The 15,901-nt window shown below is 35.2% G+C and overlaps 2 protein-coding genes across 2 annotated transcripts; one reads left to right on the top strand and one right to left on the bottom strand.

Moving 5' to 3' along the window:
* The first annotated feature begins 3,456 nt into the window (after window positions 1-3,456).
* Window positions 3,457-4,407, top strand: LOC131615144 (uncharacterized protein At5g41620-like). The gene has a single exon (XM_058886637.1). It carries the CDS (start codon window positions 3,457-3,459, stop codon window positions 4,405-4,407), a length of 951 nt encoding a protein of 316 aa, XP_058742620.1.
* Window positions 4,408-10,387: 5,980 nt separating this feature from the next.
* On the bottom strand, window positions 10,388-13,527 carry LOC131615143 (BTB/POZ domain-containing protein POB1-like). The gene is made up of 6 exons (XM_058886636.1): window positions 13,320-13,527; window positions 12,478-12,576; window positions 11,991-12,115; window positions 11,851-11,914; window positions 11,472-11,751; window positions 10,388-11,213 (listed from the first exon to the last, which is right to left on the bottom strand). The coding sequence occupies exons 1-6, from the start codon at window positions 13,525-13,527 to the stop codon at window positions 10,388-10,390; spliced, it is 1,602 nt and encodes a 533-aa protein (XP_058742619.1).
* Window positions 13,528-15,901: the final 2,374 nt, after the last annotated feature.

Below are 15,901 nucleotides of genomic sequence, written 5' to 3'. Positions count from 1 at the left end.
ATGAAATTATTAAAGTTAATTTAATTCACGGAAGAGAAAGGAGGACATGCAGAACGACAATGGTATACACAAATATTTTTTCTTCAAAACTCTTAACTTTTTTATGTTTTTTTATTTTTCTTGTTTTTAAATAACATTTTTGAAATCTATTTTAAACTTGATCGGTGTTCATTTCGTGTTTATGAAATTATTTTTAGTGTCTTGTTTTGTTTTAATCTTTTTCATCTTCTAGAGTTGGTAGGGCATGCTTTCAACCAAATGTTATTGAGATTCAATTCATGTGGCTTTTTCTCTACAAATTAAATGTAACGCAATCTTACTAAGATACTTTTTTCAAAATGTGATGAATTGTTCAATGATACTATAATTACATTATGGTTATTAAGGCCCGTGTTTTTCAACTATAGTGGATTGTTCACTGATACTATAATTACATTAGGGTTATTAAGTTAAAAGTCGTAAAGCAAGGAATTTTTGTTCATATCTTGCTCTTAACACTGTTGTATTATTTCAATGTAGTTTATTTTGTGTAATCTTCTTATCGAGATGCATCTTTGTAAACACACATTTGTATTTCAACTTGTGAGTTGATATTTTTCCTTGAGACTACGGTATAGTCAGAAGTCTCAAGAAGACATTGACAGTAGGAATTTGTGTGTAATCAGTTTTGTTATAGTGGATTAAGTCCTAGTCAGAAAACAAAATTACCTTGACGGGTAGACTGGAGGTAGTTTCGTTATTAGTGAACCAGGATAAAAATATTGTGTCATTATTTTTATTCCTTGTTCTTTGCATGTTTGTCTTGGTTGAAGAAAAATCATTCACATTCATGGCATTGTATTCTTTTACTATGATCAGACACCTCTCCAATTCTGAGTTTATTTTGAAACTCTCGCCCCTCGATAGGAATTCAGTCCTTGATAATAGCACCTGAAATTTTGCGCCCTAAATTCCTAAGATCTTTGAAAGGGTTAGTTAACATGCTATGTTATGATGTCATGCAGATGTTATGCGTTAGGAAAAGCATGAGATAGTAAGGACAAATAAGTCCTACAAACAAGACCTGCAAGGAAATCAAGTGGTTAGATAACAATCAAGTCACACAAGTGTCCTTAGGTTTAAAGGCTTGTATGGAGTCCATAGGTAAGTACCCTCCCCACTGAAGTTTAGTTGGTTGACCATGTCCTAAAATAGTAACCGGGTTCTAGGGAGCTCATATCACGAATCTTTCTCGAAACTATTATCTCAGTCAGCGCTCGAATGGCTGACCGAAAACATCTTGAAAGATTGATCTCAATGAGTGTAGCATCGAGTATCAACCAGCTTCGGTCAGGAATCCCAAGCCAGCCATCTTTCTACTTCCTATTGGCCAAAGTCAAGTTCAAATAGGGTTCTAAGGGAAAATTAGTGCTTAATGACATCACATGGCAGTCTAATGTCTCCTCGATCATATTCAAGGGCCATCAGGACACACCAAAGTGTCACACTAACGAATTGCAGAAATAGATATGGGGCTAATAATCGTAATGGGTATCGAGTTTAATGCCTCTGTGTTGTTTGTGTCGGATGGGAAATCGTCGATGTGAATAGTACGGTTGAGCTCTCGTCGGTGTTGCAGAAATGGACACTGATGTGGCGTCTCGAATGATGCCCGGTGATTTTAATGCCTATTGTGAGTGTTGAGCAATAGATCTTCATATTTAAGTGTTCGACGGGTAGAACTAAATGCAATTCCATAACTATTTCTCTTAGACTATTAAGATTATTTATTTGCTTTTATTTACTTTTCACGCATTTACTTTCCGTACCCAATCATGAAACTTAGAACGCGAGAACATTGAACGACAGTTTTTTCTACCAATCTCTGTGGACTACGATACGATATAACATATATCACCCTGTAATAATAAACCTATTACTTTTTGCTTGCCGCTTTACCGCTCCAACACTTACTCAACATCAGTTATGAACCATGTTTTAGAAAAATTAATGTCAATCACAAAATCTTGGAACTAACAGTCTTCTATATCTTCGTAGGCTTCTAATGTATGTTGATTAAAGCATGTTGTAGAAGGATCATAACTTGAGTCTTCTTAACCTAAGTCTTGGAGTCTTCAAAACTTCTTCAGCAGAACCTTGTCTTCAGAGTCTTCAGCACTTGGTCTTCAGAAGTAATGTCTTCAGCTCTTCAAAACTTGTTTAGTAGAACATTGTCTTCAGCATCATCAGAACTCAGAACAACAGAAGCAAGGCTTTAGAAGGCCTCAAAAGCTTCCTTGCAAAGTCACGATCAGAAGCTCTTGTACTAACGTTCCTTAGAACCGTCGCATAAAAATCATTCTAGAATCTTGACTTAACTTTGTAACACACCAAAGGTATTCTTTCAGAGTGTTGAGTTCATAACATGATAACGTCACACGCCTTCTTACTAGAGTTATAACCTGTTTAGCAAAAGCTATACACTAGACATAAACCATTAGAGTACACAATTATTCTCTAAGATACCATGTAAAGTTATCATCAAAACTCAAGGTCAAATGGATAATCAATCTTATTCTTACATCATACACCATTTTGTTTTCATTTTCATGCTAGATCTCCTCCAGCACATATAAATACCATATTCCCTCAAAACCTTCACAATGTTAGAAAACACTCACTTCTAATATTGATTTGAAAACTCATAACCCACTTACTCTCTAATACTTTCAAAAGAGTTTTGAATGTTTCTTGAATACTTGCAAATAATTTATATCAACTTCTATCTCTTTCTCTTTCCAATGTCACATGGATCCAAATCTCATATATGGAGATCATTGATTGTTGAGGAGATTAAGTTATTGAATTTAACATTTTTTTGAAGATTAGTTTAAGATTTCAGAGGTTCGCAAGGTGTGTGGTCTTATGGGTGGTTTCGAAAATTCCAATGAAAAAAAGAAGGTTCTTCTCATCAAGTTCATCTTGGTAGTGTAGTATGGAAATCTATAGATAAGGTGGGAGTTCTTCCCAATATTCTAACAGACCATCGCTCAAGATATAGGTAGGAATATTCAAGGCGATTTTGTGTAAATATTTCGCAATAACTTAGTTTGGATATTATGTACAAATCTAGGGATCCAGATATAAGATTTTTATATTTTCAGTGTTATTTAAATATTGTGATTGTACTAAAACTCGTGTAATTTGTCACAAATAATATTGGAAGACCAACATTTTCAATGGACAACCATCAGAGAGTGGATTAAGCTTGGAGAGGATGAATGTGTTAATTGCTTAAAACAGGTTACACCAGAAAATGATGTAAAGCTGCAAGTCAAAATCTTCGAGAGAGTTAGTCAAGGTTCTCGATTGTATGTGGTGTCTTGAAGAACAGTAGGCATCAAATATAGCAACAGCGAAAACGCTGATAAACGAACTAGATTTTTCTCAAGCACAAGAAAAAGAGTTAGGCAGATAATGGAGAGCTTAATGAAGCAAATAACAGAAGACAGACGTGTTAACGAAATCAAAGAGCGTGATATGATCAAAGCCGTAATTCAATCTGTCAAGAAAGAGATTGAAGACGAAAGGAGGCTAAAAAAGAGTTCAGAAAGCCGATATCGGAGGCTTGCCAGGGAGCTTTCTGAAGTGAAGTCTTTGTTCTGTTGTAGTTTGAGAGATCTCCAAAGAGAGAAAAGAACAAGTATCCTTTTGGAAAATTTGTGCGACAATTTTGCTAAAGGAGTAAAAGATTATGAACATGAAGTACGTTCTATAACGCATAATGCGAATAAAAACCACATCGAAAACAATAGCAGCCTTGACAGACTAATACTTCATATTTCAGAAGCTTGGCTTGACGAGCGCACGCAAATGAAACTACTTCATGACAGTCGCGGTGGTAATGATCTCTCACAGACACATTCAATTGTCGATAAATTACACGTTGATATTAAAACATTTCTTCTAGCAAAGCAATCTATTGACTCGAGTAAATATAGTAACTCCTCCACTAAGAAGGTCAAGGAAATTTACCCTTGCCTACATTCATTGGATTCCTTTAAACTAAAGGAAACAATAACTTCACCTCATAATTTTTCTAAGAAAGCTTGTACCGACATTTTTGAAGAGAAAATGAATGCTGAAAAAGGACTTACCAAACTCAAAAACATGCCATGTGAGACAAAACAAGGTCTACCAGAAAGTGATAAATGCAGGACAAAGAGAATTTATTTAAGTCAGAGCCTAGTTGGAAACATTTCCATTTCATCAGATGGTGATAAGGTGTATCCTGAGAGTATTTGCAGGGAAGATTCATGTGTTCATTCAGCAATTAATGTTAAGGGATGTCCTGTAAAACAGTGGAAAACAACATTGGCTAGGGAAGTAAAAGACAATATATTTATGGCAAAATTGTGGCAAAATTGATTGAAGCATGGTTAGAGGAACATAAGTCTCAGTCAAAGACTAGAAAATTCTCTTTTTGATCAAGTAAACTAGTTTTTTTTATGAGGGCAATTTTAGAAATAACCTTTTTGTAGAAGAGAATTTTATTGTAATTTTACATGGTTAGATGGATGAAGATCAGAGTTATATTCATTATCTCTCAAGAGAAATTGATCAAAAATGAATTAGTAATTTTATACACACATATATGTTGGTTTGGTTATATGAATGTTAACAAGGCAGCATCTGACATAGAATACATGGACTCTTTTTCTCGAAGGAGCAGGGTATTTCTCATGCGAATGCTCTTCCAACCGTCCAAGATCAATCGAACGGCCAACTGTATCTTACGCCTTATCACGAGCACTCAGTTGCCAACCACTTGTATTATTTGAAGAGAAAGTCATCAAATTCTTCTTCATTCAAACTCTATTTTTTGTTCACTTTTTTATTGACTTCAACGTAGAAGTGATAGCTTTGATAGCTTTGTAGGTTAATCATCTCTTCACCACCGCAATGAATTGTGAATCTACTATTTCCAATCAATTCTATTTACGGAACATTTTTGTTAGGCTATTCCCTCTTATTTGCAGTGACTCATTTGTTGTTACTCAACAAAGAGAATTATGTCTTTCATGCATTGTGTGAGAGAAACAACAAGAAAAATTAGAGAGTAACCATTATTTTCGCAACTCCATTTTAACACAGAGCAGTTCTACGAAATTGGAACTTGCACAAAATCCAACGGTCGGATCGTCCTAAAATTTTTACACAGTATTCATGATTCATATGAGCAAATTCTGAACGGTGGAGATTGAATTATGATCTTTGTAAGTTAGTCTGTCAGTCAATCTTTGAGGTCAGAATTTCTTGGTGTTTTTTGGATTATTTTGTCTCTCTCTTTGTTCTTGTTGTATTCAAAGATTGATTGTACATCTTGATGATGTTTATGTATCCCTCTAACTAGTGTTAGAGAGAATCTTACTTATATCCTTTGTTGATTATAGTGGAGATTTTAACTGGCCTACGGATCCCATGGTGCTTTACTTATAGTTAAGAGAGTTTTTCCAAACTAAAATATGTTGTGTTGTTTGTTGTATTTTTTTTTGGAAATTTCTTTGGCCACCTCCCAACCTTCTAGCCCACCTCTGCTGAAAAACCCAAACTACCTCTGACTTCGGAAATGCATTTCCGAAATGCAAGAAAAAGGTGTTTTCGGAGATGCATCTCCGAAAGCGCCTTTTTTTTTAAAAAAATTTGACATTTCGGAAATGCACTTCCGAAAACACCATTTCGCAAGTTCATTTCCGAAATATTGCGCGTTTTGCAGATTAAGCAAAACAGCCCCCTCCCCCCAAATCATTTACCCTAACCCAATATCAAACTCAACTCTGAGATTTTCTGCTAACACACTTCCAAGGCTGCATCAAAGGCTCCAATCACCTTGCTATACTACATTCAAAAGCCCTCAAATCACTCAATTTGTAAGTTTTATATTTGTTAGATTCATATTTCAAATGCATGTTAGGGTTGTTTTCAATTGCATAAATGATATAGGGGTAGGTTGGTAGTAGTATTTAGGTTGTTTAGAAGCATTATGGGTTGTTTTGAAGTTTGATTTTGGGGTCTGCCATTGGAGGTTGCAGAGAAGTTCTGCGCAGGGGTGTTTCGGAAGTTCATTTCCGAAAACACCTCCATCCCAGTTTTCGGAAATGAACTTCCGAACTGTATCAGAAGTGCAATTTTTTTGTTTTTTCTTTTGTCTCGCATATTAATCAATTTCAATTGTTTACAAGAACATGTCAGGCAACCAATCAGCATGCATTAGACAGGGTAGAGAGACCCAGACTGCGTCGGCTAGACGCGAGCGGGCGGTGGCGTAGCTGGCGTCGACCCAGGGACGGGGGCAGGGTCGGGGACGCCGTGTGCGAGTTCCCGTGGACGTGGGAGAGGGTACCTCTTCATCTGGATCTAGGAGTCGGCTGGCTCGGGTATCTTCTTCTCGCCAGCGAGAGGAGGAGGAAGAGGAGGTGGCAGTGCCATACCTTGAGCCGGAGGGGGTACCAGATGTTGACCCTCCACCTGGGGAGGAGGATGAGCAGGAGGACAGCTACCCGGGAGGGCCCATTAACACTTCCGTGCTGATATCCTACCGCGACCACGTCGCTCGGCGTATCTGGGAGGGAGAGGTATTTTTTTTAATTTAACCGTTTATAATTTAGACGTTTATTCGATATTTTCTTAACGGTCTATTTAACATATGCTTTTATTTGTTTTGTTTTGTAACAGGAGAGAGAGCCTTTGAAAATGGTGAACCACGCCCGGAAGATTTTTAGTCTGTTTAAACCAGCAGCTCAGTGGTTTAACGACGCGGTGCGAGGTTCAGGGCTTAGCGGGCTCTGCATGACGGGTTACACCACCATCAGCCACGACATGCAGGGGGAATATGTGGAGCGCTGGCACTAGGAGACGTCTTCTTTCCACTTGCCGGTTGGGGAGATGACGATCACCTTGCATGATGTGCAGTGTCTTCTCCACCTGCCCATCAGGGGGCCGCTGTTGACCCACTCCCGGGTCCAGATGGTCGAGGCCAGTCAGTGGATGGCGCTCTATTTTGGCATGGAGCCCGAAGTTGCTGACTTTGAGTGCGCCACGACATCTGGGCCTCATATCCGGTTCACCACACTGAGCCGCTATATTTCGAGCTCCACCTAGACGCGGCGACTGATGCCGAAGTCGCGGGTGACGATCTATTCACACAGTATCACCGCGGCTGCGCTCTCCGGTGCTGGTACATGCATGTGGTAGGCGCTGCATGCTTTGTGGACAAGAGTGCAAGGTACGTCGACGTGACCTACCTCCTCTACTTCATGGACCTGGATACCATTCACCAGTGGAACTGGGGGGCAGCTACTCTGGCATACCTCTACCAGAAGCTGAATGAGGCCTCCAACTGGAGGACGAGGCAGTTGGTTGGATCCTGCACACTACTCATGGTACGTTTCATTTTAATTGTTTCGTATTTATTTATGTTTCATATTTGTGTTTCGTATTTACTTATGTTTCGTATTTATTTATGTTTCAGAGCTGGATCATCTCCTACTTCTCCCGCACCCACGACTTCCACATCGATCCTACGTACGTTGACGCCATGCCCAGGGCCGCCAGATACGTTCTCCAGAGGGGGAACAATGCGGTTGGACCATACCGTGGGTACCTGGACCGCACGATGCACGACGACATCACCTGGAGGCCGTTCAGCGACTACACTCAGATTGTCCCCTTTGACGGCATATCTCTATATTCAGGCTGGTTGGCATGCGGGACTACCATCATGGTCCGGTGTCTCCCTGAGCGGTGCATGCGGCAGTTCGGATTCGTGCAGATGATACCCAGGTCACCCTTCGAGGCTGCTCCCGACACAGTGACCAGAGTGTAACTCACTGCCATGTGGGACGATTGGGAGCATCATGTGGTACCGGAGGAGTACCGTCTCATGCGGGTCACCCAGGATTGGCACAGTGTGGAGGGGTACGTCACATGGTTCTACTGGGTGTCTCATCCTCTGCTGACACCCGACGCTCCCGGCGCTCCTAGGCCAGCACACGAGGAGATCCTGGAGAACCAGCAGGCCGAGGATGACCACGCCATTGATCTCCTGCCGATCTGCCAGCGGATAGAGATGCTTGGGCGGGACGCGTTGGATCGAGGTGTGGTTCATCAGGGCGGTCCAGAGGCAGTCGCCGTGATGGAGATGATCGTCACTGATGCGGGCCGTGCGGCGGCATACAGGCGGTAGAGGAGAGCCCAGGGTGAGAGGGTTAGGCACACCCAGTAGTGGTCGGGTTTATTTATTTTTTGTTTTCGGATTGTATCTTTAGCACACTATTTTTATTTGGATTTGGATCGGCTTGTATATATTATTTGTTTATCATATTAGTTTTTTCTGTTTATATGTCATTTATTTTATTTCCCGGTTTCCTTTAATTAAAAATACGAGACTGTGAAAAACATTAAAAAAAAAATCAGTTTCTGCATAATTCGGAAGTTCATTTCCGAAACCCCCCAAAATCTGAACAAAGGTGTTTTCGGAAGTTCATCTCCGAAAACACCCCCATGAGGTGTTTTCGGAGATGCACTTCCGAATTGTGGAAATTTTTTTAAAAAAAGAAGTGCTTCGGAAGTTCATTTCTAAAGTAGGGGTAATTTCGGTTTTTCGCTGGGGGTGACCCCCATAGGGAGGTGGCTAAAGAAAAAACTTTTTTTTTAAAATTGTTTTTAAGTTGCTTGTGATAGTTAGGAGAGTTTGTGTTGTTGAATTATTGTGATTTTCTTCCAACAATTTGCTTCATTATTTCAAATATATTTTACATTGTACATTATATTTATTTCAAATATATTTTACATTGTACCTTATATTTAGTAGATATATAGTTTTTAAATTAATAATTTCTAACAAAGTGATATTAGTTTTCTGTCAATTTTATTCAACTTTAAAATAGAGTTTCTTAGTTAATAATTTCTATTTTAAAATTTTATTTTCTAAATTATTTTATTTTCCAATTATCATTTTAAAATAGAGTTTCTTAGTTAATAATTTCTAAAATAGAGTTATTAATTATAAGTTGTAAGTATAATAGATTTTATATCAATTATTTTCCAATAATTTAGGATTGCTTTTATGAATCTTGTTTTTATTTTTAATATTATGTTTTCAAATATTACTTTTAGTATTATGTTCTAATGTACTTACTTGTTCACGAACCTCCATCACAAACATTTTTGTTTTTCTTTGTATTAGGATTAACTATTCTGCTCTAAAGATCCATTGAAAACTTTTATGCTATATTAAATAATTACATTCAATTCTAAATCAAACTAACTTAATAAAAAAAAATCTGAACAAAATTAATTTCATTTCAAATTCAACTTTAACCAAACAAAAACAAGTACAAATGTTAAAAAAACTGAATTCATTGATCCCAATTTATTATTATTGTATAAATTATAAAAATATAGTTCATCATAGATAAATAAGTTATATATTATTGATTAGAATTAGTCAGAAGTATAAAATATAAATTTAAGAGCGTGATAAAAAATTGTATGAAAAATATGAAATAATAAAAAATTATTTAATATGATAAATAAATAAATATAATATTATATATATATATATATATATATATATATATATATATATATATATATATATATAAGCTTTTTTAATTAAAATGATTTTATTCATTAATCATCATAGTTTCTCATTTTGTAATTTATAATGCAACTTGTGTGAGTTTAACCACTAAAACTATTAATTTATTACTGTATTATAAGAAAATAATGAGAGTGATATTTGTAAATCAGCTCCAACTCGTATGAATTTTACCACTGAAATTTACTATTTTCACAAGTTTCTATCACCACAATACCTTTTTTTATTTTAATCAATAAAATATTTATAAATATTTATAGTTATTAGTGATATTTATAAATATTTATAATTTTCGAACATATTGGATTTATCATATTGATGATTTGCTACCTATTTATTTTTAAATATTTTTATTTATTAATAATTTTATAATAACAATTACATATTTTTAAAAATGCAGGGTCGCATATTTATAGGGACTAAAAACGTATTTAACCCTAAATATTAACCTTCAATTCTAAATCAAACTCACTTAATAAAAAAAATCTGAACAAAATTAATTTCATTTCAAACTCAACTTTAACCAAACAACAACAAATACAAATGTTACAAAATTAAATTCGTTGATCCCAATATTCATACAAACACAAGTTTTGTAGGACATTTTGATTGCAGGACATTTTAGACGTTGAACTATGCTTCACTAGCTACCATGTACTATTGAAACATATTACAACTAAATATTACATAAGGTTAAAAAGAAATAAGAAAAGTGCTACAAAATACCAGAGCTGCCAAACTATAGGACTATTGAAATTCTGCTTGCTTCCTGATTGTTAGCTCTGCTCTAAAATATAGAAAGCCGTTAATAAAGAGGAGGCTATCCTCCGCCATGAATGATGTCCATGGTGTAGCAAAAAAGTTCTTATAACCGACTGCATTTCCTCCGCTAAATATAAAGTTTCCTTTATACTTTCTGATATATTCTAAGGTTGGCCTCGACCGAATAGCAAATTCATAGTCAACACTGAAGTTGGCAGAGCCAATCTCTTGCATGCCAAAGAACAAGCCAAAGCAATGGTAGAAGCGATACGGGTCCATATTGCATTGCGCTGATAAGAAAAACCTCTGACCGCCTAAATGGAAGGGTTGTGAACAGACGCGACCAGAGGGGAACAAGTTGGCACACTCCTCCCGTTTTAGGTCTAAGTAGACCACACACTGTTGATGTGGATGTTCGAATTCCACAACTTTAATAGGGCGGTACAGGTATGAACGCTCAATGAAAAGGTGGCTAGTGGAAGCAGATTCCGCAGCTAGTATCTTTTGCTGGTGTGGTGCCTCAGACTTGAAATACAAGGCTTCAATTACTACCTTAGAAGTGACTTCATGGTCGAAGTCGTTGCAAGTTTGGACCGTCTTCAGCTTGGGGCAGGTCATGAACGGAAAGCGGATGAAGTGGATAAGATTTGCTCTGAGAATTTTTCTCCTCTCTTCGAGACTAGGGTACTGTGTTTGAGCCCATGTCAGCACGAAGTCGTACACTACATCCTCAGATGCGACCTGCAGCTCATCGCTAGATAACAATGCCACAATCCCAGCAAGTGGCAATTCCATCAGCTCCTCTTGATGCCTGGTCAATAATAAAACTTATTAGCGTTCAAAAAATAACAACGATTCACTAGATGATTATAAATATATCCATCCTTTCCTAAAAAATATTTGAACTTTGTATTCTTTGATAGTACATAGAATACAATATAATTTTTTGTTTTGTTTTTCTTATGAGCTTTGCTCAGGGCATATGGTCATTTCTAAAAAAAAGTAGGTTTAAAATAAGTTATATTAATCATATGACTAATTTAAACAAAGAGGTAAAAAATAAACATACATTGTGATGTCCTTGTAACGAGCAACAAGATACTGTTTTGCTGCTATAGCCAATGGTCGAGCAGCATTAGACATTCGCACACTCAAAGGAAGCTCTAGGTAGATCAACGCAGACTCCGTTGTCATGGGTACATTCAGCAATCTCCGACTGCAATACTTATTGCAGGACGGCACATCAAACTTGTCGGCCGCCATGAAGACGTCCAACAATCTAGGTAGTGAGGTCGCTTTTAGAGAACTGTTGTACATAAAGTTCAAAAGCTCCATGAATGGAGCTTCCTCTGTCTCATGCAAAATAAATCAGCATTAGAAATCAAACTATTGGGAAAACAAATCAGATTAAGTAGACAATCTGAATAGCATTTAATATATGTTTATACCAGATGCATGGATTTTCAGGGTGACGTGCATTTGGCGCGACTCCCTCATCCCGTTAGAGAAGAGCTGGAAAATTACACACATAACTAAGCAAACAAAACCTAAATTATTAAAATCAAACTAAAAAAATGAAGACATCTACCTTATAGAAGAACATACTCTTAGCAGCCAGGATGGAAGAGTCAATATGTATTGTTCTCACTTTAAGTATTGGAGAGCAGTCCGTGAGAGAATCTGCAACATTTGTGGGATTGGCAGTCTCATCATCTATATTAATAATAACCAAACTCAAATCAGTGAGCCGAACTAAAAACTTCAAATTTATAGAAAAGAATTGTTTAGGTTGCAAGCAAAAGAAAATTGTTTTTTAGCTTAAGATCATGTTGCCACATAAGCAATTAAATGAGTGTACTGACACAATTCACAATTATTTTCAAGATTGTGCAATTTCATAGATTATAAATAAGATTATCAAGTCGCACAATCGGTGTCAAAAAAATCAAGGTTCTAATAAAGCATGGTCAAACCAACAACAAGATGTTTCTTTAATGACTTGAACCATGGTATTTCTTATAAAAATGATGAAACTGAAAAAACTATGCAAAAGATTTTTTATATTATCCAAGTACCAGCTGTGGATGCATCAACCATTACATCCACCTCTAAATCCTGAGGCTTACACGCCGCAGAATCTTGTATATCAGGCTGGTCCAACAATAAGTCTTCTACTAAAAATAGGAGAGAGCATGTGTTAGTATGTGAAAAACGTGTATAAAAATACCAATGCACATAATCATGTTTTATTATTTCTTTGGCTCTTATCATAATGATGTAAACCAAATCATATTTAACTAGAATCACCAGAATCCACTATTAAAATATTTTAGACATAACACATAATAAAATATAAAGTATTGAAAAAACTCAGGTATTGCTCTTGACTCAACAATAGACAAAATTCTAAAATCAATGAACATGTCCCAAAAATGAGGTAATTAGACATAACTAAAGCCAATCTGGTGCTATAAAACTCCCACCAATGAAGGACTTAGGGAAGGATCGACGAGCCCATTGTAATTTCGTTGTAGACAGCTCTGCATATGTGAAACATTTGCAGAAGGCTGAATCCACAAATTAAACTCGGGAACTTGTTATCACACTGCAACAACTCTGATCGTTGAGCCATGGTAAGATCAAATAACACATGACCGGTGTTGCATGGCTCAACATCAATCAAAGTGAACAAAAGATGTGTGTCCTCTTAAATAGAAGAAATTAGGATGATTTATCAACCATTTATTGATAGCGGATCTTTACAATAAATGTACATAATTTTCTTCAAGCAACCAATGAATATTTGGCAAATAATCAATCTACATGAGGACCCGACTCCATGTACAATTATTTTAGCAATAAGAAAAACAAAAAACACATAGAAGTTAAGAAATTGGAGAAAAATATTAGTGTATACCATTGTCTTTCTGGATGTCCTCCCTTCTCCTTTTGCCGAGGCTAGTTTGATTAGCACTAGTGGAGGAACTCTTGACATTAGGGCAAACTTCAATAAGTTCCTTTATTATTTCTAGTTGAATGATTCTATCAGAGAAACTAGAATCGTTGAAGGCAAAGCCAAGATCTGTGTCCTCAGAATCTCCGTTTCTATAGACATTCAAGTCCATCATGATAAAAGAGACACAAAAGTTTCTTGCAATGAAGAACAAGAAAAATGAGAAGATGGTGAAACTGAAAGGTATAACTCCAACTATGAGAATGAGATATATGAGAAGACAATGGTAATGAAAATAACTCACATGCTCCTCTATTTATACTCATTAAAATTGAAAATAAATTCTAAAAAATAATAAATAAATAAAAATATAATTTTATTTTTTATTTTTGTGATTTAATTCATAAAATTTACTGTGTATGTATTCAAAATATTAAACTTGTTTATTGATATACATTTAATTAAAACATTATTATAAATTATTTCTACAAATAAAGATATTTGTTGTTTTTTCCATTTTTATTTTTACGCTACATACAATATTTTTGATCAAATTTTTACAACACAAATAAAGATATTTGTTACTTTTCCGATTTTTATTTGTTAGAATTCTTTGAATATGTACACTATACACAAATTTAGATAACTAGTCGTCTACATATACAATGCACGAGAAATTTCAATAAATCTGTAAAATTAAAAAGAAAATACAATTAAATTGAGTCAAATGAGCGATATAATTTTTTTTTAAATTTGCAAATAAACATGAAATTAAAATTAGAATAATATAGTACGTATATCAAATAATTTATCACTATTTATTGTTAAGAGTTCCGCATCAGACAATATATGACGTGAACATGTGCTTATAAGTGGGGGTAATCCTCACCCTACCAATCGGTTTTGTAGGAAATAGTTAGGCCCAACCACATTTCTTAACATGTATCAAAGTCTCATTTAAGATTCGGTGGACCACCTATTATTTTCATGCTCCAGTTGTCTAGTTCTGGGCGTGAGGGGGTGTGTTATGAGTCCCACATCGGATAATATATGACCTGAATATGTGCTTACAAGTGGGGGCAATTCTCACCCTACCAACCAGTTTTGTATGAATGAGTTTGGCCCAACCACATTTCTTAACATTTACGACTGCAAGAATATATGAAAAAACAACAAAATAAAAATAACTTGTTGGAATTTCATTAGTTAGTATTTTTTTTTGTTGCTATTTGTCACTCTTATGAATTTCAATTTGAATTTGTGTATTATTGGTTTGAATTTAATATTTTCTCTCGCAACTAACATGTTTTTAATTGAATAAGTATAATCTTTATTCCATTCACTACTGCAAATAACGATTTTCATTATGAAGTTTCCACGTCATCCAGAGAAAAATCGAGATTTTATTCTATGGTGCGCCATAGAGTTTAGGGTTTAGGGCATATATATATATATATATATATATATATATATATATATATATATATATATATATATATATATATATATATATATATATATATATATATATATATATATATATATATATATATATATATATTTGCTTCGGTTATTATAAAAATCGAGATGACATACCATTCACAACAAGCTTCTAATCTCAACTAATGCACTTTAATGTTTTTATTTGTTAACCACTGTAAAATAAATTATTTAACCCTTTGGTTTTTTTTATAAATCGAGGAATAGAATACTCAAATTTTACTATAAAACACTCGCTGAACATATTTTACCCTAATACTATCTTATAGGATGGATTGCAAAACTGGAAAAAAAATGTTCTTCTACTTTGAACAAAATATTTTTTGAGCTTTTGCAATCCATCTCAAACAATGGTGTTGATGTTGTTAAAGGTTTTGAACAACTACTCCCTCCGTTTCTTTTTAATTGTCGTTTTAGAAGAATTTTTGTGTTTCCATTTAACTTTAAGTGTTGTTTTTATAGTTTAATGTTATAATTTGTCAATTATACCCTTACTTTCTAAATAACTCCACTTCACATTTTCTAAAAAATTAATTATTTTCACAATTAGTTACTGGAAAGAGAGAGAAGAAAGAGAAAATAAATGAGGGTATAATATGAAAAATAACTCTAACAATCCAATATCTTGGTTGAAGAACTTTATGATAAAATGACATTTAAAAAGAAACGGAGACAATATGATTTATTCTTAAAGGTCTTTACCGATGGATTACAAGGGCCGAAAAAACATTTTCCAATTTTTGGAACAAACACATGATTAGAAGTTGGATGCATTTCAAGCATGCCAATTGTATACGCTAGTGAAAGCAGTGATTGATATCATCAACAATCAATCTTGGTGAAGACATGTCTGACATTCAAGACAAATCTCTACCACCTTGTATGAGACCTGTACATGCTGCATTTTTTATATTCTGCGTAAACCATTTTGATATTCTACGAAGATTTGTTGCATATAATGTATATTTGATATTCTGGGTAAACAATGTAACCATTTTTAAAATAAAAAATCTAACCCATCGATTTTGTTTTAAAACTGAGGGGTT

Source organism: Vicia villosa, linkage group LG6, assembly GCF_029867415.1.
Source record: "Vicia villosa cultivar HV-30 ecotype Madison, WI linkage group LG6, Vvil1.0, whole genome shotgun sequence".
Classification (NCBI taxonomy): domain Eukaryota; kingdom Viridiplantae; phylum Streptophyta; class Magnoliopsida; order Fabales; family Fabaceae; genus Vicia; species Vicia villosa.
This window is presented reverse-complemented; position numbering and strand designations above follow the sequence as displayed.

What these genes read in the sequence shown, in the direction of transcription:
- LOC131615143 (XM_058886636.1), bottom strand. Translation starts at nt 13,527, where the DNA reads ATGGACTTGAATGTCTATAGAAACGGAGATTCTGAGGACACAGATCTT. An exon ending in GGTTGATGCATCCACAGCTG is followed by an intron (nt 12,116 to 12,477) that starts GTACTTGGATAA and finishes TTATTAATATAG; the next exon opens with ATGATGAGACTGCCAATCCC. An exon ending in CCTGAAAATCCATGCATCTG is followed by an intron (nt 11,752 to 11,850) that starts GTATAAACATAT and finishes TGCATGAGACAG; the next exon opens with AGGAAGCTCCATTCATGGAG.
- LOC131615144 (XM_058886637.1), top strand. Translation starts at nt 3,457, where the DNA reads ATGGAGAGCTTAATGAAGCAAATAACAGAAGACAGACGTGTTAACGAA.